Below are 24,446 nucleotides of genomic sequence, written 5' to 3' on the forward strand. Positions count from 1 at the left end.
TTTATCTTTGGGTCTAAGATGTGTTTCCTGTAGACATCATATAGAAGGATCCTGTTTTTTAATCCATTCTGCCAGTCTATGTCTTTTGATTGGGGAATTCCGTCCCTTCACATTTAGTGTTATTAATGTTTGGATAATATTTTCCTCTACCATTTTGCCTTTTGTATTATATATATCATATCTGATTTTCCTTCTTTCTACACTCTTCTCCATACCTGTCTCTTCTGTCTTTTCATATCTGACTCTAGTGCTCCCTTTAGTATTTCTTGCAGAGCTGGTCTCTTGGTCACAAATTCTCTCAGTGACTTTTTGTCTGAGAATGTTTTAATTTCTCCCTCATTTTTGAAGGACAATTTTGCTGGATATAGGAGTCTTGGTTGACAGTTTTTCTCTGTTAGTAATTTAAATATGTCATCCCACTGTCTTCTAGCTTCCATGGTTTCTGCTGAGAAATCTACACGTAGTCTTATTGGGTTTCCGTTGTATGTGATGGATTGTTTTTCTCTTGCTGCTTTCACGATCCTCTTTCTCTTTGACCTCTGACATTCTAACCAGTAAGTGTCTTGGAGAACGCCTATTTGGGTCTATTCTCTTTGGGGTGCGCTGCACTTCTTGGATCTGTAATTTTAGGTCTTTCAGAAGAGTTGGGAAATTTTCAGTGATAATTTCTTCCATTAGTTTTTCTCCTCCTTTTCCCTTCTCTTCTCCTTCTGGGACACCCACAACATGTATATTTGTGTGGTTCATATTGTCCTTGAGTTCCCTGGTCCCCTGTTCAAATTTTTCCATTCTTTTTCCTATAGTTTCTGTTTCTTTTTAGAATTCAGATGTTCCACCCTCCAATTCACTAATTCTATCTTCTGTCTCTTTAAATCTACCATTGTAGGTATCCATTGGTTTTTCCAGCTTTTCTACTTTGTCCTTCACTCCTGTAAGTTCTGTGATTTGTTTTTTCAGTTTTTCTATTTCTTCTTTTTGTTCAGCCCATGTTTTCTTCATGTCCTCCCTCAATTTATCGATTTGGTTTTTGAAGAGGTTTTCCATTTCTGTTTGTATATTCAGCATTTGTTGTCTCAGCTCCTGTATCTCATTTGAACTATTGGTTTGTTCCTTTGACTGGGCCATATTTTCAATTTTCTGAGCGTGATCCGTTATCTTCTGCTGGTGTCTCGGCATTTAATCAGATTTTCCTGGGTGTAAGACCCCGCGGGTTGAAAGATTTTTCTGTGAAATCTGTGGGCTCTGTTTTTCTTATCCTGCGCAGTAGGTGGCGCTCGTGGCGCTCATCTGTCTGCGGGTCCCACCAGTAAAAGATGCCATGGCTCCTTTAACTGGAAAACTCTCGCTGTAGGGGGTGGTCGCCAGCCGAAGCGGCTTGGGGGAGTGCCAATCCGAATCTCCCAGCCAGCCCAGGGATCTGCGCGCGAGGAGGGTCGCAGGCCTCCGCGGCTTGGGGGAACGCCTGTCCAAATTTCCCAGCCGGCCCTGGGTGCCAAGCGTGGCGGGGGGGCGCCAGCCGCCGCGACTTGGGGAAGTGTCTATCCACCGTTCCCAGCTGCACTGGGAAGCCACGTGTTTGGAAGGGACCCCGGTCGCCGTTCTCCGCGGCTTCGGGATCTCCGATTCAATTCTCCCAGCTGGTCTGGGGGGCCGTGTGTCGGGGGGGTGGGGGCGCCAGCCGCCGCGGCTTGAGGGGACCACCTTTCCAGTTCTCCCAGCTGGCCCAGGAAGGAGGCAGTGAGGGAGGGACTCCGACCGCCTGCTGCCCCGGCCCGGGGAAGCCCGCACCCCTCTGCGATCTCACTGAAACGGGTTCTCCCAGCCAGCCAGCCGTTCCAGAATGGGGTACGCTGTCTTCTTGGTCTCTGTCATGGCTCTGGGAGCTGTTCTGAATCGTTGCTACTTCTCTCGTAGCTGTTCTGGAGGTGGAACTAAGACCCGCATGTCTTACTAAGCCGCCATCTTCTCCGGACCTAAGCCGCCATCTTCTCCGGACTGCAACATTTTTATTCATATCCATTCTTACTACTTCTCTTCTGTCTCCAACACACAGAGTTCCCTTACCATATACTGCTGAATCCCTCTTTCTTTCTTCCAGCAATTTATTCCATCATTTGTCCTTTTTGAACCTTTAAAAATCTTTCCCCCTATATTGGTTCCTTTCTCCTAGTATATAAACATCCCGTGTTTAAATCTCTCCTACTCTGGAACCCCAAAGCCAAATAGTGTGGCTATATGAGAGAAAGAGTTTATGATTAGTACATTTGGGAAGCTGTGTTACATAGCTTGGGAAATGGTTCAAACTTATTGTTGCTGCTTTTCCACTTTTTTTCATTCCTTAGTACACAGCATTTTACTTTTCACCTTGACTGCTCTCTCCAGTTTTGATAAGATCATCTGTCAGATTGATCTTTGCTGCATTTGACAGTGTTGACCACTCCCCTTTCCTTGAAACTTTTTTCTCTTAGCTGTTAGATTGCTCTTTATTCGTCTTTTTTGAGGACGTGTTATCTTTGTTCTGCCATCAGGAACTCTCTGAGCTCTATTCTTGACTTTCTTACCTTTCACTAAATACCATGCCTTTTGTGTTTCTTATTACTTCAGTCATTCCCTATTCACTGGAACTCGCAGATGTACTCTGTTGTTGTTGTTGTTCATGCAAGAACTTGTTTATATTTGTAGCGTTAATCGGCGGTACACAAGTCTATACAATCTCTTTTAAATCATGTTCACCTTCAGTATGTTAATATTACTTATAGACCCATTAGTGAACTGCCTTCATTTCTGTCTCTTCCGTTACAAGTAAGTTCAACCTCATTAGCTTACTGTTCATCCATCTCAAGCGTCTATGTATCTCTAGGTCCCCTATATCCTGTCTTATAAGTCTCTGATTTTACCTTTATCATGGTTGTAAAAGTGAAATCATACAGTATTGCAGATTTATTTATTTTTAACCTGCTTAGTCACTCCACTCACTCTTTTCTTTACTTTTAACTTTTTTAATTGTCTAATATAACATATATATACAAAGCAAAGAAAGAAAAAAACAATAACTTTCAAAGTTATTTAACTTTCAATAACTGCTCCTTAACAAGTAGTTAATAGGACAGATCCCACAGTTTTTCATGGGCTAGTGTTCTACCATCTCAGACTTTTCCTTCTAGCTGCTCCAGAACTTTTGAATCTTGAAGGAATATAAATGTATTTTATCATCACCATTTTTTTCTTTTGTGAAAAATAACGTATATTCAAAAAAGCAATGAATTTCAAAGTACAGCATAACTTTTAGTTGTAGAACTGATTTTGGAGTTTAGTATGGGTTACAGTTCCACAATTTTAGGTTTTTATTTCTAGCTGGTTTGAGAGACTAGAGACTTAAAGAAATATCAGTATAATAATTCGGCAGTCATGCTCATTTATTAAACTTCCCATGTCTTTACCTACCATATCCTTCAATCGCTAAGATCTGTTATGCTACCTCTTTACCTTTCAAATTGTCTTCACTTCTACTCTTATTTTTATTTTTTTTTTTATGCTGTATGGCAGGGTCCAATTTCATTATTTTTCCATGTGAATATCCTGTTATTGTAGCACCATTTGTTGAATTTTTTGTTTTGTTTGTTTGTTTTTGCTTGTTTTGGGGAAGTGCATGGACTGGGAATCAAACATAGGTCTCCCGCATGGCAGGGAAGAATTCTACCACTGAACTACCCTTGCACCCCTTACTCCTACTCTTATTGAGTTAATTGAAGCCTACCATCATCTCTCACCTGGACTGTTATTATTGTGGTCTTTTACATAGTTGCCGGCTTCTGATCTTTTCTTTCAGACTCCTACCTGGATGATTATCTGATCTTGCTTCTCATCTTTGTCAACAACTCTTTGTCACTAGAATAAAATCTAAATCCCTTGACCAGGTATCTAAGGTGCCTCCTCAATCCTGCTACAGACTTGGTGAAGTGTGTACAGTGTTTGGACCTTATCATGCTCTTTATGCCACTCTGCCTTTGAACATTCTTTTTGCTTGCTTGGTGTATGCTCCTCTGTGTCTTGACTTAGCAAACTTCTTCTTTTCCTTTAGGATTAAATTTAAGCATTAAGTCTTATGACCCAGTTAGACAACAGTAGGCATTTGTGCACCTTTTCCTAGTGCTTAATATTGTGAACATTTATATAACTTGTCTTATAGCTGACTTTGGATGGCATGTTGTAGAAACTTAATGTGTTGTTGATGTGTGAATGCTATGAGATCTTGGGAGCGTGGAATTGGATTCAGGGCATATTCTATACCTGTGAACTTCTACAAGGCAGTACTTGGGTTCTTCTCCACATTGCCTAGTATAGGTCTTTTATGCATTAGATATTCAAATAATTGAATGAATGAGTCTGGATTCATGATTATCTGGCTAGATTGGTACTTAGCCTAGTGTCAGTCGTGAAACGCAGTGCTGTGTACGTTTTCTGAAATTTTCTTTCTATCTAGTTTCATGACATAAAATATCATTAGGGAAAACATTTGAAAAATCTTAATATATTTTAAATTTTGTGATTAAATATGGCAGGATTCTTTTTTTCCTGTGGATTAGATTTATTTAGTTTTTGTATTTTTATTGAGATATCTTCACACAGATACTGTCCATCAAAAATATGTAATCAGCGGCTCACAATATCATCGTATAGTTGTATAGTCATCACCATGAACATATGCATCACTCCAGAAAAAGAGATAAGGGTAAAAAAAGAAAAAAACTGTACATCCCATTTATTGTCCTGATTTTTTAACTTGTCTGTCCATATCCTCGATAGAGGGAGGATGAAACATAAGGTTTTCACAATCACACAGTTACACTTTAAAAGCTATATAGTTATACAGTCATCTTCAAGAATCAAGGCTACTGGACTACAGTTCAACAGTTTCAGGTACTTCCCTCCAGCTACTCCAATATACCATAAACTGAAAATGGATATCTATATGATACAAAATGATATCTATATATATCTATATGATATCTATATCATGGTGTTACCCATGATAACCTCTTGAATCTGTTTGAAATCTCACACCCACTGAAACTTTGTCTCATTTCTCTCTTCCCCCCTTTTGGTCAAGAAGGCTTTCTCAGTCACATAATGTTGGGTCCTGTCTCAACCCCATGAGTCCTGTCCCACATTGCCAGGGAGATTTACATCCCTGGGTGTCATGTCTTATGTAGTGGGGAAGGGCAGTGAGTTGACCTGCCGTGTTGGCTTAGAGATAGAGGTCACACCTGAGCAACAAAAGGCTCTCTGGGGATGACTCTTAGGCATAATTATAAGTAGGCTTAGCTTCTACTTTGCAGGAATAAATTTCATAGGGGCAAGCCCCAAGATCGAGGGCTTAGCCTATTGAATTGATTGTCTCCACTGCTTGTTAGAATCTCATGAATTCCCCAGATGGGGAAGTTTATTATTTCCTCCTTTCTCCCTTGTCCTCCAAGGGCACTTTGCAAATACTTTTTTATTCTCTGCCCAAATTACTCTAGGATATCTCGTGGCATCACACTAACCTGTACAAACCAACAGGATCTCACACCTTATTCAAGAGGATTCTTGATTAAATAGAATACCTCTGAGTAAATCTCTCTACTTACTATAGAATGCAACAAATATTAAATCATGGGTTTTACTATAATATGAATAGAAGACGTGCATAGGTATAGGAGATAATTATATTTATCTGGAATGTTGTGACAGTCTCACTTTCCTGAACTACTCATTAATTGGCATAAATGAGTATATTTGTTCCTTTTAAGGAACTAAGTGAAATGCCCTGTGACCATTAATGATTGTATTTGGAGGACTTAGACATATAAATCACTTCTAATTCTTTTAAGTGGCAGAGTGGGTAGCTCATCTCTTTTTGGTTTTAAAAGTCTTCTGTTCTTTAACCCCCTGAATACAGATTTTCCTTTTATATATGCATTGATTCTGCTGGTCTCACTCTAAATATTGCATATTTCATGTGAAATCTTACAATGATAACGGTCTATACCATGATGATGTGCAGATGAAAAGAAACCAGGGAAGTAGCTTCATAAATTTTACAAATTTTCATAAACTTTCTTTAAACTTTTTTGTAAGAATAATTACTTACATGAAAAAAAATTAGATAATATCTAATTTTAAAAATTAGATAATATAGGAATATTATTTAATATAGGAAAATTAGATAATAAAGGAGGAAGCAGAAATGTCCCCCTGCTGCCCCCTTACCACCCAAAGATAACATCTCTGTTAACATTTTAGCATGTCTCTTCTCTGGTCTCTTTGTCTCTCTCAGTCGTAAACAGACCATTTTACATAGTTAGCAGTTCAGAATATAATTGCTGTTCAGTAGACTAATTTTTATTTTATTTCTTACTCAGCAGTGGTCTGGGCCTCTTTCCATGTTCAATACAAATATATATAGATGCACTGCTTTTTAGTGACTGTACTCTGTTGTATGTACCATAAATCCATATAACCAGATCCCTGCTGATACTGTATTTCCCATTTTTAAAAAAATCATAAATAAAACAGTGCTGTGCTGAACTTATTATTTCCACCCATTTCATTTTCTCCTTAGGATTAAATTCCAGATGATGGGACTGCTAGGCCAAAGGGCATGCTTATTTTTCATTTATTCTAAAGAAGGTATGCCAGGAGATTAAAGTATTTATAATATTACCCATTTTTGACATACTATGTCAAGGATTAACTGAAGAATATCTTTGGAAATTATAAGTGCCTGTGGTTTCTTGTGTATAGAGGATTGCTTTTTGTCAGTTTCATGAAAATTTTTCTGTTTAACAACCATAAAGCTTACTATAAATTGATCTTCATTTGGCAGGTTCTGATATACATACTACTTCCCCTTAAAACATACGGCCAAGTAATAAAAAGGGGAACTTCTCTTTAAAGGAACACTGCTGTGAATCTCTGGGAAACAATATGTCCAGTAATCTTATTTGATTCAGAAAATCATATCTCCTCTATGTGGGTGCTTAAATCAGATGGCCAAGTTTGTTTCAGAAGAGTAGCCAACTCTATAACCAAACTAATTTTACAATAGTTATAGTATTTAGATATTACTTTTAACTTAATAGGATGAAAACTTGACCTGTTTTAAAGAGGTCAGTTTCTGAGTAACCCAGAAGCTGAGTATATTTTGATAATAAATTTTAAATTGACCCTGTTTGGGTGTGATGGAAATAAAGGGAAATAATAACCATTAACTTAAAGAGAAAAGAGAAATCTTGTGAAAACATGAACTTAGAAGTTCTGGTTAGCCATTGACTTCTGCTTTCTATCCCACCATGTTCCTCTTTATTCCGTGAATACTGAATTTATGAATTTATGAATACTGAAAATAGCTCTTAGTAGGACTACTCTATTTGTCCATGGATCTCATCTTTTTAGATCATTTTAGCAAGCAGAAGGCCCTGCCTTTTTCCTCCCTTATCGTCAGTATCCCCACACCCACTTTCCCGAATAATTCAATACTTTTTTGCCTGTGTATGGAAACACAGTTATACAGCCCTACCTCCAGCACATATCCTGGGGCACAAATCTTTTAAATTATGTCACCAAACTTCTTTTATCATCACCCCAAAGAGAAAGGAAAAGTAGAGAAGTTAGAGGATCCAAGTTGTGAGTTTTGGGAAGTAGTTAAGGCAAAGATTAATATCAATATTTTATTTCCTGTGGTGTTTTTTGTTTTTTTTTTTTAATTGGTTTAATTCTTTTTCTTCTTTTTACTTTTAACCTCTTATCCTGGCTAGGTGTGGAGGGATTGAAATTGGGTCAGACAGTCGTCAGTCGTTCCGGGGATGTTCCTATAAGCTTGATTGGAGATGATGGCTTTCTTGATGAGAACACAGACAGTGATAGGAACAGAAGTAACCGAATTTGAGAAATATTTAGGATGTAAAAAAGATTCCATGACTTGATGCTTCAGAAATAATCTGCATTGTCATAAGCCCAGTTGGTTGAACTGGAACATAATTGTTGTTTAGGAAGCATAACACAATTTGAAAAGAAAAACCTGATTTGCTCAAAAATGGTTTTAAATGATAATTGCAAAACAATTCTCAGATAGTTGACTTCTGCTATCACCAAAGCAAAAGGAATCAGCTAAATTTTATTTATTAATATATTCAGATAAATAAGGAACCACCTGTGTTTTAAAAACATCACCACTAGTTTCCTCTCCTGGCCAACATGGAGGAAAAGGGATGCTTTACCTTTCTTTCAGCTTGACTAAAGAACTGAACAAAGTATATGAAACAGCAGTTTTTAAGTCATTAGACATTAATTAATGAAGGACACTGATCCCAGAGTGCTGGGAGACAAAGTGCACTGTGGTTGCCCCACGTTACTGACTTGAGGGTTTCCAGGCCTGGTCCAGAGAGAGGGAACACAGGTGGAGTCAGATGATGTCTCTGAATTGAGGAGATCAAACTGGAAGTCTATGGAGGTCAAGGCAGCTGTAGTTCATAAGAAAAAGTACTGGAAAGAGGAGAGCTCACAGAGGAGGAGAAAGAAATCTGGAGATTTGCTTGAGTTTTCAGCTGAGTACTGTTAAGAGGATATGAGTGAAAAGTGTACCTGAGCCAGAGAAATAACTTACTGAAAAGATGAGGACAGAGCTTACCCAGGGCCAAAAATAGTTTTTCCTCTTAACAATCAGCATGGAAAACCTCAAAATTCATGAATCCTCAAGTATATTACTGGGAAGACTTTTGCCTCAGTTGTGGGACCAAATTAGCTCTAGAATACATGCTGCTCTTGTCCCATCTAAAAAAGCTTAAAAGCAAGGCCTGAAAGAACTGAACTGTTTTTAAGTAATTTAACTTTGATGTAGAACAAAGCTTAGGAAAATGTATAGGAACACTAAAGTATCTAGTACCTAACAAGATAAAGGTTATAAATATTTGACATCTAATAAAAAATTACCAGCTATGCAGAGACCCATAAAGAGAAGAAAAATTAATCAATCAAAACTGACCCAAAATTGATGCAGGTGATAGAAATAGTATATAAGGACATCAAAAAAGTTATAACCATATTGCATATGTATAGAAGGCTAGAAGAAAGATTGAGAATGTTAGTACAAATATGGAAGATATTTTAAAAATCCACATCAGACTTCAAGTGTTTAAAATTGCAGTGTCTAAAATAAAATGTGCTAAATAGGAATAATGGCAGTTGCAGAAGAAAAAATTAGTGAACTTTGAAGACATAACAAGAGAAATTGTCGCCCCCCCCCAAATCCATACACAGTATAAAAGTGAACTGTGGCAGAACTTCAAGCAACATAATATACTTTTAATTGGAGTCTTTGAAGTAGGGAGTAGAGGGTGGGCTACAAAAAAAATTTGAAGAAAGAATTGCCAAGTATTTTCTCAATTTGATGAAAATACTAAACTCACAGATCCAAGAAACCCAAGAACATGAAGGAAACTATACCAACACGCACCAAAGACAGAGAAAGAAAAAAAAAAAAGACACATTATTGAGGAACAGCAAAACAGATGGCAGCAGAATTGTGTACATGACAAAAATATCTTGCAAAAATGCCCAAGAAGGCAAAAAAAAAAAGAGAGAGAGAAAATAGGGAACCAAGACAAATGGGACAAATAGCAAGATGTAGGTTTAAGCCCATTCATATCAATAATGACATTACATATAAATAATTTTAAGACTCCAATTAAAAGGCAAGGGTTTTTGGGATAGATTACAAAAGCAAGATCCAATTATATGGCACTAACAAGAAACCTACTTTAAACATAAAGACAGGTTAGAAGTTATTCCATGTAGTAGTCAAAAGAAAGCTAGAATAACTGTATTCATATCAGGCAAAGCAGAGACATAGCAGAGAATTTTGGCAGTGATAAAGTGGGTCATTTAATAAAGGGGTCAGTTCATTAAGAAGGTACATGTAAGTGTCCTGAAAGCTTATACACTAAAAACAGTGCTTTAGAAGACAGGAGGCAAAGATTTATAGACTTGTAAAGAGAAACGAACAAAAAATTACGAAATAGTCAATAATAGTCTATTATAGTCCATAATAGATAGGAGACAGAATTGGTAAGGAGTAGAAGACTTGAACAGTTCTAACAACCAACTTGACCTCATTCACATTTGTAGAACACTATCCAACAATAGTTAATACATATTCATTTCAAGTGCACGTGGAAAATTGACCAAGACAGACCAATTGTGGACCATGCAAATTTTTTTTAACTTTTTTTATTGTGTAATATAATATATATACAAAGTAAAGAAAGAAAAAAGCAATCATTTTCAAAGCACTCTTCAACAAGTAGCTCAGAACAGATCCCAGAGTTTGTCATGGGCTACCACATGATCCTCTCAGAGTTTTCCTTCTAGCCGCTCCAGAATATAGGAGGCTAGAAGGCCTAAGTATTTTTTTATCATCACAATTGACTTTTTTTGTGAAAAATAACATATATACAAGAAAGCAATACTTTTCAAAGCATAGCACCACAATGAGTTGTAGAACATATTTCAGAGTTTGGCATAGGTTCCAATTCCACAATTTTATGGCTTTACTTCTAGCTGCTCTAGATACTGGAGACTAAAAGAGATATCAATTTAATGATTCAGCAGTCATATTCATTTGTTAAATCCTATGTTCTCTGTATAACTCCACCATCACCTTCGATCTTTCTGTCCCTTTCTTTAGGGGTCATGTGATGTTAGCTGTGCATTTTTTCATATATTCCCTTTATCATGTTGAGGAAGTTCCCTTCCCACCAACGTAAAGTGATGCGGTGCCTTTAACTTCAACACTGTCTTCCTGTTGGGGGTGTGGTTGAAACGGAGGCAAAGTTATAGGCTGGCTTTAACTGCTGCAGTTTTCCAGTCCCTGGGGTCTGAATTTCTTGAGGGAGGGGTTCCACCTGAGCTGGGCCCCACCCCTGTCCGTGGAATTAACTCCTTTCACATGACCAGCCACTTGCCTCTCAGAGGAGCTTAATTTCGCCCTTACCTGGGGCAGTTGGACCCTGAGAAGCCTTGCAGTTCTAAGGAGCTGTTAAGTAGTAGAAACAGCAAAAACAAAAAAAAAGGAATCCTTTTCGGGGCTGATAATCAACAGCTTAAGTTGGTAAATTGCTCTGTATCTTCAGACTTATGTGCTAGGATCCAGCCATTTTCAAGTATTTTGTGCTATTGAATCCAAAAGGCCTCCTTTTGTTGTTGTTATTTCCCAGCAGCCCTGCCCCCCTCTCTGCTGGGGCAAAAAGTCCTAGTACCTTTAGCTCTTATTACAGGTTTATCTGAACTGGGGGCCTATTTTCAGTAGTCAGAATTCGTTAATAAATTCCACAATTGGAGGTTGGTTGAGCTAAGCCTCTGCTGCTAGTGATTCCCAAATCAGTGATCTTACTTTAACCTTTAGAAACTAGAAAAAGAAGAGCAAATAAAACCTAAAGTAAGCACAAGAAAAGTAATAAAGATCAGAGCTAGAATCAAAGAGTAGGAAAAAAAGCAGCAGAGAAAAATTTATGGAACCAAAAGTTGGTGTTTTGAGAAGATCTATAAAATTGATAAACGTTTAGCAGACTGATTAGAAAAAAAAGATAAAAAAAAGATAAAAGACACACATTACCAGTGTCAGGAATGAAATAGGGGACATCGTGAGATTCCACAGATACTGCAGGAATACCTAGGAAATATTAACCAGCTTGTGGCAATAAAGTTGACCAAAAATGAAATGGAAAAAATCTGTTTGCCAAACTACCAATGGCACAAACTATTAAAGTTCACTCAAAAAGTAATAGATAATCTGATTAGCTCTGTATTAAAGAAACTGAGTTTGTATAGGTATAGATGTCGTCACTGGTGAATTCTACCCAATATTTAAGGAAGAAATAATACCAATTCTACACAGACTCTACTGAAACTATTGAAAAGAAATGAATAGGTACCAATTTTATTCAGTAAGCTCAGATTACTATGATACCAGAACTAGACAACACATTTGTACAAAAAATAAAACTACAGACTAATATTCCCTCATAAATGTAGTTGCACAAATTGTTAACAGGATTTTAGCAAATTAAATACAATGATAAATACAAAGGAGAATACATCGCAAAGAAGTGGAACTTATCCCAAGAATGAAAGGTGGTTTAACATTCAAAAGTCAATTGATGTCATTAATTGGGCGGTGCAATGGTGGCTTAGTGGCAGAGTTCTTGCCTGCCATGTTGGAAACCCGGGTTTGATTCCCAGTGCCTGCCCATGCAAAAAAAAAAAAAGAAAAAAGTCAATTGATGTAGTTAATTTATTATAAGATAAATTAATATATATTAATTTAATATAAATATAAATTAATATAAATAAAATTATTTATTATAATTTATTATAGTATCATCTTAATAGGGAAAAAACATTTTACTAAACCCAATTATCAATTCTTGATTAAAAGCTCAGCAAAGTAGGAATACAGAGGAACATCTTTAATTTGATAAAGGGCATCCACCAAAAAACAAACAGTAACAACCGAAAAAAACTACAGCTAATATCGTATTTATTTCATGGTGAAAAATTAATGCTTTCTTCTAAGAAGTAAGGCAAGGATGTCTGCTTTCACCATTTCACTGGATGTTTTTAATGCAGTAAGGCAAGAATAAATAAAAGGTACATAGATTTGGAAGGGATAAATAAAAATATTTTCATTTGGAGATGACATAATCATTTGTAGATCATCTGATGGAATGCACAGAGAAAACTGCCTGAACAAATAAGGGAGTTCTGCAGGGTTGCCTAATACAAAAATAATATACCCAACTCAAATTTATTTCTGTACTGTAGTGGGCTGAATGGTGGCTCCCAAACGGAAATGTTCATGTCTTAATCCCCAGAACCTGTGAAAGTTATTTTGGCAAGGTATCTTTGCAGATGCAGTTAAGGATCTTAAAGAGATCATCTTGGATTATCCAGGTGGACTGTAAATTAAAGGAAACTTTTCCTTAAACGAGTGAGTCAGAGAGATAATACAGAAGAGAAGGCAAGGTGAAGAAGGAGGCAGAGAGTGGAGTGATGTGATTATATGCCGGGGAATGCCAAAGAAGGCAGGCAGCTACAGGAATCAAGTAGAAGAGCTTGAAACACATTCTCCCCCAGATTATCAAGAGAGTGTAGTCCTGCTGCTAGGTTGATTTTGGACTTTTGGCTGTGAGAATAAATTGTTGTTTTAAGCCATCAAATTAGTGATCATTTTTTACAGTAGCCAAAGGGAACAAATACACATACACTCACAGCAAAGAATCATAAATTGAAATTTAAAAATTTATCCCATTTGTATAGCATCAGAAATATACAACACTTAGGGATCAGTCTGTCAGTACATTGACAATTACAATGAAAGGAATTAAAGAAGACATAAATAAAATAAGTGGAGATGTATATCATCCTCATGGATTGTAAGACTCTGTGTTGTATAATATAGTTCTTCCCATGTTGATCTATAAATGCAACCTAATTCCTATTAAAATCTCAGCAGGCTTTTTAGAAATTCATGAGGTTATTCTAATATCCACATGAAAATGCAAAGTACCTACAATTTAAACCAATGTAAAGAAAGAAAGAAAACAAGAAAAAATGTGCAAGACTTATACTACCTGGCTTCTAGACTATAAAGCTACAGTAATCAAGAAAATGTGGTATTAGAATCAAGATAGATAAATAAAGCAATGGAACAGATTACAAAGTCCAAAAACTCACTCACATATACGGTCAATTGGTTTTCAACAAAGGAACAAAGATTATTCAGTAGGAAAAGGAAGATCTTTTCCTGAAATAATTGGATATCCATATGCAAAAAGGTGCTATCTTTAGATCCATACATTAAAATCTGTACAAAAACTAAAAATGGATCATGGACCTAAATGTAAGAGTTAAACCTATAAAATGTATAGAACAAAAAATAGGAGAAAATACCTGTTCCCTTGGGTTAGGCATATATATCTTAGATACATCACCAAAAATATGACCCATAAAAGATCTTTTACTCTTTGGAAAGATATTAAGTGAATGAAAATACATACCACAGACTGGGAGATAATAATTGTAAATTGTAAATTTGATGATAGGCTTCTGTCCAGATTATATGAAGAACTCTCAGAATTCAACAATTAGAAAACAGAGAAACTCAATGCAAATGTGAACAGACACTTCACCAGAGAAGATGTAGAGTGGCAGTAAGTTATTTGGGAAATACAAAAACCCCAGTGAGAGATACTACATCCCTATGCAGATGTCTAAAACGTAAAAGGCAATCAAAGTGCGTGTTCCTGAGCACATGAATAGATCATTAGGTGGTACAGTACTGGTGGGCATATCAAATAGTACAACTACCTTAGAAAACAGCTTACCAATCTTAAAAAAGGCCATGTATACACCAGTCATATCTCCAGGCCATTCCGCTGGTAAATATTCATTCAAGAGTAATGAAGACGTATGTCCCTAAAAGACATCTGTTTCATAGATGCTTTATATATAAGACTCTCAAACTAGAAAAAACTAAATGTTCAACTGGTTAAAGGATAAATCTTGGTATATAATTTTATTGAATACTGATCAGCAATTAGAAATTAATTTTTCACTATAGATGAATCTACATTATTAATAAATATTAATTTATTAATAAATATTAATCTATATTAAGTACAAGAAGCCAGTCAAAAGAATGCAATACATGTATATATATGTGCTTCATTTATATGAAATTTTAGAACATGCAAATTGATATGTAGTGTCAGAAAGCGGATCAGTGGTGATTAGAAACTGGAGTGAGTGAGTAGAGGTGGGTAGGAGGGAAGGATTAAAAAGGGAATTTGGAAACTTTTGGGGGTGATGTATTTTTCATTATCTTGGTTGGGTTAATGGTTTCATGGCATATACCTATGTCAAAAGTTATATAAAATTAACATTTTAGACATCTATTGTTTGTTTATGTCAGTTATATCTCAGTAAAGCTGTTTAAAAGATGTCAACAGGTCTTGTTTCACTCAGAGAATAGAAAGATTGATGATCTCAGTTTATGAAACCATTAAGAGAGGTAAAACAAGCTGAATTCATTGTAAGGAGTTATGCCACCAAAGGCAAATTACGCTTTTATAAGCTTGCTATGTTGATTAAAAATAAAAACAGACCAAATAATTTAGTAACATTCAAGAATAATAATATCCTGTGCCAACACCTTAATGCAAGTTTTTCTTATATCCTTTTTGGCATTTGCAGTGAAATATTACATAATATTTTGCGTTCTGTTTTCACAATACAAATATCTGTGTCTTTCTTTGTAATTAAAAAATTAATGGCTGTACTTTTTATCTAGTTGCACTGTTTATTAAATTAGTCCATTAATTTATTGTGGTCTTAAATAATAAGTATTCCATCTTTAATTTTATTCCACTAGAGTGTTAAATACTGGATTTTAATTTAAAATTAGCACTTCATGGAATAATATAGTAGAAAAGCATAAAATTACATTAAATCTGAGTTAGGAACCTCACCAGAAAATGATTTTGTTTGTAAAAACCTTCATTGGGGGGCGGGCCACGGTGGCTCAGCAGGTAAGAATGCTTGCCCGCCAAGCCCGAGAACCCGGGTTCGATTCCCGGTGCCTGCCCATGTAAAAACAAACAAACAAACAAACAAAAAAAGAATTGCATGGTTTTGGGCGGGCCACGGTGGCTCAGCAGGCAAGGATGCTTGCCTGCCATGCCAGAGGACCGGGTTTGATTCCCGGTGCCTGCCCATGTAAAAAAAGAAAAAAACCTTCATTGGTCATCTGTAGGTAGGAAATGCTCTGTCATTTTGATTGAGTGAGATTCTGATTGAAGCAATTATTATTTCATTTAAAATGATGATAACCATCATCATTATCATCATAGTTCAACAGCACTTTTTAAGCAGAGGGTCAGGACACTTGGTTTGGTGTATTTGTGTCCAGAGGGTAGAGGTAGGATTATAGCCAAATGTTGGGAGATGATTTCATTTGGAGAGCTCACTATACATTAAGCACTTGTTTTGAGCGTGGAGATTATGCTGTAAATTTAAGTTTATATAAATCCAAAACTATTTTTATTGATAGCTGTCACAAAATACATATCTGTTATATGACTTACTTGTAAATGTTTATTCTTTTCGAATGTACGTTTAGGGCTGTTTAAAATTAGAATGATAATGAGGATTTAAAATTATGAATAGAAATTAGTGTTTATCTGTATATTTTATCAAACACAAAAATGAAATATCACCGAGACCCATTAAGGTAATTATGAAGGAATTATTTCAGTCATAGTACAGGAAAAGTAAAATTTGTTTTTCTTACCACTTTATCCCTTCTTCTTTATGGTTGTGGAAGTTCGTCAGTAATTTGTTTAATCCCAGTCCTTGGATCTTCTTCCAGCATATAATCTTTGCCTCTGAAAGCCAAAAATTTAGTTTATTTTCTGATGAACAAACATTTCATCTTAATGTTTTGTTGATTTTAGTTATGTTTTGCTTATCTTTCAAAAAATTTTTCTTAATATGTTAGAGTTGTATGCTTATGCTGATTTTTTGCTTTAAAAAACTAAGCTTATTTTTTATTAAGGCAACATATGCACATCATACCATTTATCATTTAACCATTTTTTAAGTGTACATTTCAGTGGCATTAATTACTGTTACAACGTTGTGCTAACATCACCACAATCTATTCCCAAAACTTTTTTATTACCTAAAGCAGAAGCACTAAAACTATTAAGCAATAAGTCTCTATTCCCTTTCTTCCACCCCTTGGCAACCTCTTAATTTCCTTTTGTCTCTCTGAATTTGCTTATTCTATATATTTCATCTAAATGGAATTATACAATATTTGCCCTTTTCTATCTGGCTTATATCATGAAACATAATGTGTTCTGTCTATTGTAGCACAGATTAGAACTTTGTTCCTTTTTATGGCTGAATAATATTCCCTTGTTTGTACAGTTACATTTTGTTTATTCATCTGTCTATAGACACTTGGGTTCTTTCCACCTTTTTGCTGTTGTAAATGATTCCTCTGTGAACATTGGCATACAAATATCTGTTTGAAACCCTGCTTTCAGTTCTTTTTTATTTATACCCAGGAGAGGAATTGACAGATCATGTGGGAGTTCTGTTTCACTTGTTAAGAACTGCCAAACTGTTTTCCATGGCAGCTATACCATTTTGCATTCCCACTAGCAATGCATAAAAGTTCAGTTTCTCTGCATCTTTACCAGTTTGTTAGTTTCCATTTTAAAAATAATAGCCACCCCAGTGGGTGTGAAGTGGTATTTTATTGTGCTTTTGATTTGCATTTCTCTAATGACTAATGATGTTGAGCGTTTTTATGTGCTTCTTGGCTTTTTGTCAATCTTTGACAAAAAAAAAGTGTGTATTCAATCACTAGCCCATTTTTTTACTGAGTTCAATTTTTTAATTTTCAAATCATAGGACTTCTTTTAATATTCTGGATATTAAAACCTTATTACATAAATGATTTGCAATTCTTTTTTCCCAGTCTTCAGGTTGTCTTCTTGATACTGTCTTTTTTTTTTTTTTTAATTATATTTCAAATATTTATTTAATGTTCGGGGTAACATCGTAGGGATATGAATTCTAATACCTTAATATTCATTCTTCTTCCCCGTTGCTGATCCTCTCATTATTTCCCTACAGGTTGAAGCTGCAACTTGATAACACTTTGTCCTTCTTTCAGATTCAAACCTCCAGGAATTCTAGGTGATGCTTAGCCAAGAGAACTTGTCCCTTTTTTGTGCTTATTATTATGAGGACCATCATGGCTTCTTTGGATCACCTTTTTATATTTCTTATCTACATTATGTACAAAAGCATTGAGGTCTGAGACCTGAACTAGCAAGTAATCATAACTTTTCTTTAGAACGCATAGAGGAAAAATGCCTATAAATTGCCACATAAAAATAATTTCTTGCTCTGTTTTACAGTGATAACATAGTAGTAACTCAACATCAGATAAGTATGAAGGTATGTATGTGGTAGCCAATGCAGATTTTACCGGGCATGGGGAATAGCAGATAGATTTGTGCAGTGAAATTCAGGAAACTTTCCTTCATGGAAGTTGGATTTTTACTGGATCTTGCCATTATGGGGAGATGTGGGCAGGAGAGGTGAGCTAAATTACAGATTAGAGGTGCACAGAAGTTCAAAACTTTCATGAAATCCAGTTTATCTCTCTCTTCCTTTGTGGTTTGTGCTATTTTTTTGGTGCCATTGCCATTTAGAAGGTCTTGAAGATTTTCCCCTGTTTTGTTTTAGGAGTTTTATGGTTTTAGCACTTATGGTTAATTTTGAATTCATTTTGTATGTTGATGAAGTAGAAGTCCAATTTCATTCTTTTCCATGTGGGTATCCAGGTTTTCCAGCATCATTTCTTGATGGACTATTTTTTTTCCCCCATTAAGTGAACTTGGCACCCTTGTTATAAACCAGTTGGCCATAGATATGTGGATTCTTTATTTTTTAAAGCAGTGATAATAAAGTGGATTTAGAATTCGTTTCTTACAGAGAAGCTTCCGATTTATTATAGATATTATTTTGAAGATTTTTATGACTAATAGCTGTACATTGTCTTAGTTTCTCATTATTTCAATATATCTGATATTTTCTCTGATCTGCCTACAATCAATTTATACTCTGTTAATAGTATCTCTATTCTCCCATCTCTTGAGTTTAGTTTCTTGATTCTGTACTTAAATCCTGTGTGTAATTCCTTTTTCTCCATTTAAATCCTTTTACCTACTCTAATCTCAAATACTCACAGCAGAGCAAAATAGACTCCAAACCCACCCACTTAAGGTAAATGACATGCTGATCTTAAATGATTTCCAGAAAGGGAGGGAGGATTTTAGGGTTTTTTTTCAATTCTTAATTCATGGTTGGATAGGGTTGTCCCACCTCTACCCCAGGCCACCCCTGCCCTCCTCAGTTTCTGGTTTTTGGTTTTTGCAACTCCATAAGTTGCAGTTTAGTGTGTAAGTTTGAATAGTTACATTAATTTTATTAGCTTCTATTTGAATAAAAGCAATTTGGAGACCCTTTATGATTGTCATAATGACATTTTATATGTTATTTGTTGGGGTGGGTGGACTGGACTTTCCCCTCTTACAGTTTCATAGGGTTCCTTAAAAATTGGCCTTCAAATTAATTTAAAATAGATTTAGAGAAACTCAGCTTTGAAATGAGGTAGTCTGTTAGTCACTGTAATTGTAGAATGTAAGTGAAATGGAAACTAGATAATAATCTATTTTTCAGGAATATGCTACTTAAAACATTCATATGCCCATGCAGTTTTCATTGTGCATCCTCATCCCTTAACTCCCCATCTCTCCCAGGCATTCTGGACTCTTTTTACCTGGGTATATACCTGTTGTTTTTATCCTGACCCTCAACTTCTAAGAGATTTAGGATTAACTGTTACACATACTCTGAAGTACTTCCCATCCTGTTAGCAGTTATTTGTTCCCTATTTTTATCCTCTGGCAGTTATGGAGTTGACTATACATTTGTTTAAAGCATATGCCACTACAAAAGTTGCACGTATTAAGTTTACTTTTCAGAAAACCAAAACCTTCAGATGGTTCCTAGGCCAGATAAGTCCTGAAACCCAGAGGTACCAGTATCTCTAAGAACATCAACCAATTCTACCCCCATCCCATATTGTTGACACCCCTTTTCAACATGAAAAAATTTAGAATGGGCGTAACCCAAACATCCCTAAAGATTGAAAGAAGTATTAAAGGAGAAGGAGGCATTATAACAGAGAAGTTAAGATTTAACAAACGAGTATGACTACTGACTCATATTGATATGTCTTTTTAGTCTCCAGTATCTTGGAGTAGCTAGAATGAAAAACCTGAAATTGTAGAATTGTAACCCATACCAAACTTTGAAATAAGTTCTATAACTACTTGTTAAAATGTTCTTTGAAATTTATTGCTTTTTTGTATATATGTTGTATTTCACTATTAAATACAAAAGATATGCCACTTTTTAAAAACTTTAGAATTTGGAGGTATGTATGTCTTCAAATTACCTGTGATAAATATAACTGGTAATATAATTTGTTTTAGAGTTTAAAATTAGATTTACCTTTTGACTTATTACCTTCCTAGTCTAATATTTTGAACCTTTTAACTTGACTTTAAATTATTTTTCATTTCAAGTGGATTGTACTAATTACTAATCCATCTTCTTATTTTCTACCTTCTGTGGACATTCATTGTAAATTCTAAGGATCAGTTCTAAAATGCTTTTAAAATATTAAACTATTTGTATCTGATTATCAAAGTTTTGTATGTTTTAATTCTAGTTTATATGTATACATAAAATGTAGGCTTAACTTTGAACATACTAATTTAGCTCAGGTTATTTATTTGATTGATCCTTTTGAGAGTTGATTTTAAATAATTACATTAATATTAACTTTCATTGAATCTTTACTATACTTTAACATGTAGAATTTAAAAGGTCCGCATTTAAGAAAAATGTTCAGGGCATACAGCTTTTCTGCATGGTTGAAATATGAACTGCTTATGAATTTGATATATAGTTTCATAATAGCTCTTCTAATAGTTCTAAAAGCTAAAATACCATCTCACTGGAATATATAAAGTTATGGCACTGCACACCTGTGAAACTTTTTTTTTCATGTGATCTTATAGTAAAATATTTTTAATATACCAGTCGCGCATGGTACTTTTCACAGATCGGGTCTCTATTTTGTTTTTCTTAAGTTTTTTATTTCTCCCACATTTGCCTTATCTTGTTTTTAAGTGCTTCTTTTATCTTTACTCCATTACTTCAGTTCACGGCATCATATTGTTGGGGGAAATGTGTTCACTGTTTACAAAAAAAGGAAGTGATTAATTTTGGAATAAACGCCATTTTGACCTTTATCTAGTAGAAGTGGTTTAAATAACTTTGAAACTTATTGCTCACTTTTGAGGTAGTTGCATCTTCCCAGTTCTCTAAAATGCATTGAGATAGTTTGGTAATGATGCAAGTTTGGCAATTAAGGCAAAATTTCCCCCCTCTTTTAGAAGTTAAAATTCTGCAACTGAAATTATTAAAATCCACAAATTTGATTCTCAAATTTCCTTTAAGAAATTTTATCTATGCCAAAAAATGGAAATGAATTATTTGTGAATTCTTTCAATGAAATATTTTGTCCTATCAGTAAATAAAACACCATGGAATAATGCCTAGTAGATTCAGATGCTTATTTTGGGGGGGGGGGGGCTTGAAGTGTGTTAACTTAATATATTTGATTTTTAAATAGACACCAAATCCTACTGCAAGCGAGTTTATTCCTAAAGGAGGAACAGCCTCCAGGCTGAGTAACGTGTCCCAGTCAAATATGTCTGCCTTCTCTCAAGTGTTCTCTCACCCATCTATGGGAAGCCCTGCTACTGCTGGATTAGCACCAGGTAAGTTGAGTATCGATTTCCAGTGAATTCCAGATGTCAATTCTGTAAGCATCATTTGTCTTTTTTTTTTTGCTTGGGCAGGTACCGGGAATCAAACCCTGGTCTCTGGCATGGCAGGTGAGAACTCTGCCACCTGAGCCACTGTAGCCCACCCACCATTTGCTTTTAATTTATCAGAACTGAAACTGTATACTTGAATGATTCACATTTTGAAAACACTGACTTTTATTTTTAAGAATTTTGTTGCCATAGACCAAATGTGTACTTGAAAATTTTAAAGCAAAATTTGAATATGAGTGGAATTACAAGGAATTTCAAAAGCACAAAAAATAAATTAGAGGATGAAATATTTATTTAGAATTAGTATTTATATGCTCACTGATATTTACCTATTTCTTAAAGTCAATGATAATGCTATTTCCCTCTAAAACTTTTGTAGAAACTTCTGAGATAGAGGGGCCCTTGGTATGTATGTGTTCTCCACAGTCTTCCCTTTTATACAAAATTTCTAAGAAATAATTTGTTCCATATCATTCTAAATATATCTTCAAATGTGCTGCCTTTCAGGTGTTTGATTTATAAATGCTGTAGTGGTAATTAAAGATTTGGTAAGGTATTTTAAATAATAGTAGGAAAAAAATGTTGAAGGGTTAGAACTCATTGAATAGGGAAAACAGAACTTCTCAATCACTTCCTCCCAAGTATACCCATAATGGCAGAAGAATTTGAGCAAATGCATTTATACTTTAGGGTTTCTGGGGCATAGTTCAAAATGACCTTTCAGAGAACTCGATTATTTGAAGTCCACTCTTTTATCTTAAAAATTCATGCAAATTTTACATTCTACTATGTAGCATTTTGCTGCAATTTGAAAGTACTGAAAATTTCTTAGAGAATTCACATCATCCGCTGCCATGTACCTTGGTTAGAAAAGTAAGATGTACAGACTCCTACTGAATATATGTGAAATAGTGCTGAGCAGGCTGTTCTCTTAAGTGTATGTAAAACGTTTGAGCTACCTTCACAGGTGTGTGCCTCTAGAACTTGTAATGGAAAGTTATTACTTGGTCTTGAACGTTACAAAGTAAAACCGAGACAAAATGAAATATACACACTAAAACAAAGCAAAAAGATCTCTCTAGATGAAGCTGGAATTTATACAGCCTCTAAGGGCTTAATATAAGTAAGATAAATTATCAGTTTTAGTACTGATAACTATATCAAGGACCTTTTTGGGAAGGAGGAGGAGAGAAGACAGTAACATTATGGAACAGAGCACCTGGTTTAACATTTAAAGTATCAAGGGTACACAAAAGCCTGAATAATGCTTTATTGCCAAGGATTTTATCAGTACCTCCTTTTCTTCACTGTTCTCTCTTACTTCTGCTTCTTATCTCCCTTTCCCTTCTGACCTCACCCTTCTTAGTTCCTCTTACCTTTTTCTGTACTTTGGCTCTTTTCAGATTCGGTTTAATTTGTAAACATTTTCCCTTCTCCTCTAGAGAGCAATGTCAGAATTGAATATCCATAGTAGCCTAAAGGTTTTGCTAGTAAGTAATGATTCTACTTTGATTTTTCTCCCATGGAGATGTGTTCTCTATGTTTAACCTGTGCGTAATCTACTTGTGAGCTCTATGTCTAAAATTTCTTGGAGATTGTCCCGACTTCTGAATATTGGTTTAATTTACCTTCATATTTCTGTTTATAAAGCAACCAAAGTACTGCAGTCCCTATTCCAATCAGAAAACTGACTTTCTTAATTAAGTATGAATTTATTTTGGTCTAACAATACTTCCTTTTTTGTGTCATAAGTGAATATCTTGTTCATGTATTTTTATCTGACTGGTTTTAGGCTTACCATTATAAAAATAACCTTTTTAAATATTGGAGGAGATAAAAATGCTTAAGGGAATTTTAGATATTGAAAACATTTAAGTAAAAAGTCCATTAGTGCCGGTATTTAAGCTTTGTAGTGGATATTAACTTATGGACATCTAAATTTAAATTTCGAGTAGAATTAATTAATTTAAAAATTAAATTAGTTGAAAAATCATTTATTCTTTTACCTAGCCTTAACATTAAAATGGTCATTCTATTTCCTATTAATGAGAATAATTACTTTCTGGAATTATTGAAAATAAATCAATTTAGCATATCAAATTTGTTTCTGAATTCTTTATAACTTTTTTTAGAATTGTTCTCCATTCAAATGACAATCAACTAAGCTAAATATTTTCCAAAAATATTAGAATAATGAATGGCTTAAATTTTATTATTTTTTCATATTTTCTCCTTTTAGTTAATGGCTTAACTCTCTGAAGATGAGCAAAGAAAACAGAATTTGTCTTCCTTACTTTCAGTAAACCATTTACCCCTTCAACATCTTCCATCACTCCCCACCCATAAATGTTAATTTTTTCATGGCCTGGGGAAGGTTCTTGAAGGTCAGAAGTTCAAGTTTGTGGAATAAATAAGGTTGTAGAATTTATTTACTTACAGTAGTGGTGATTTATCTTTAGTGCTTCTTAACTTGTATGAATGTGACTCATTGATGATTTCCAGTTATAACATTTCATTATCTCTTTTTTTTCCTGATTTCTAATCAAGAAACTGTTTCCCCTGAATATGTGTCAAATTACTGCTTTTCTAAAAACTATGAGACTGTAAATATATAAACTAAGGTCATTATATATTGAACAATACATCCCTAAGTATATTTTTTTTACCAAAAATATGAAAATTTTTGAGTAAAGTTCAGTAGATTTTAAGATTTTGGATTTCCTCAAATTGTAAAGAACAAAAGAATAATGCTGGTCACAGAATTGGCCCTGAGTAAATCAACTTCTTTTTTTAAAATATGCTTGATCATTTAAAAAAAATACAAATGAGGTTTTTATAAGTTTCAGTATAAGAAGT

The 24,446-nt window shown here is 34.9% G+C and overlaps 1 protein-coding gene across 4 annotated transcripts in view; it reads left to right on the forward strand.

The window, feature by feature from the left end:
- PAN3 (poly(A) specific ribonuclease subunit PAN3) overlaps positions 1 to 24,446 on the forward strand; it is a 212,657-nt gene that overhangs the window by 103,629 nt on the left and 84,582 nt on the right. For all 4 annotated transcript variants that reach the window (XM_077158934.1, XM_077158933.1, XM_077158932.1 and 1 more), the window contains one exon: positions 21,383 to 21,530. In XM_077158934.1, the coding sequence (XP_077015049.1) occupies positions 21,383 to 21,530 (148 nt within the window). The remainder of the gene's footprint in view (positions 1 to 21,382; positions 21,531 to 24,446) is intronic.

This window comes from Tamandua tetradactyla, chromosome 4 (assembly GCF_023851605.1).
Source record: "Tamandua tetradactyla isolate mTamTet1 chromosome 4, mTamTet1.pri, whole genome shotgun sequence".
Classification (NCBI taxonomy): Eukaryota; Metazoa; Chordata; class Mammalia; order Pilosa; family Myrmecophagidae; genus Tamandua; species Tamandua tetradactyla.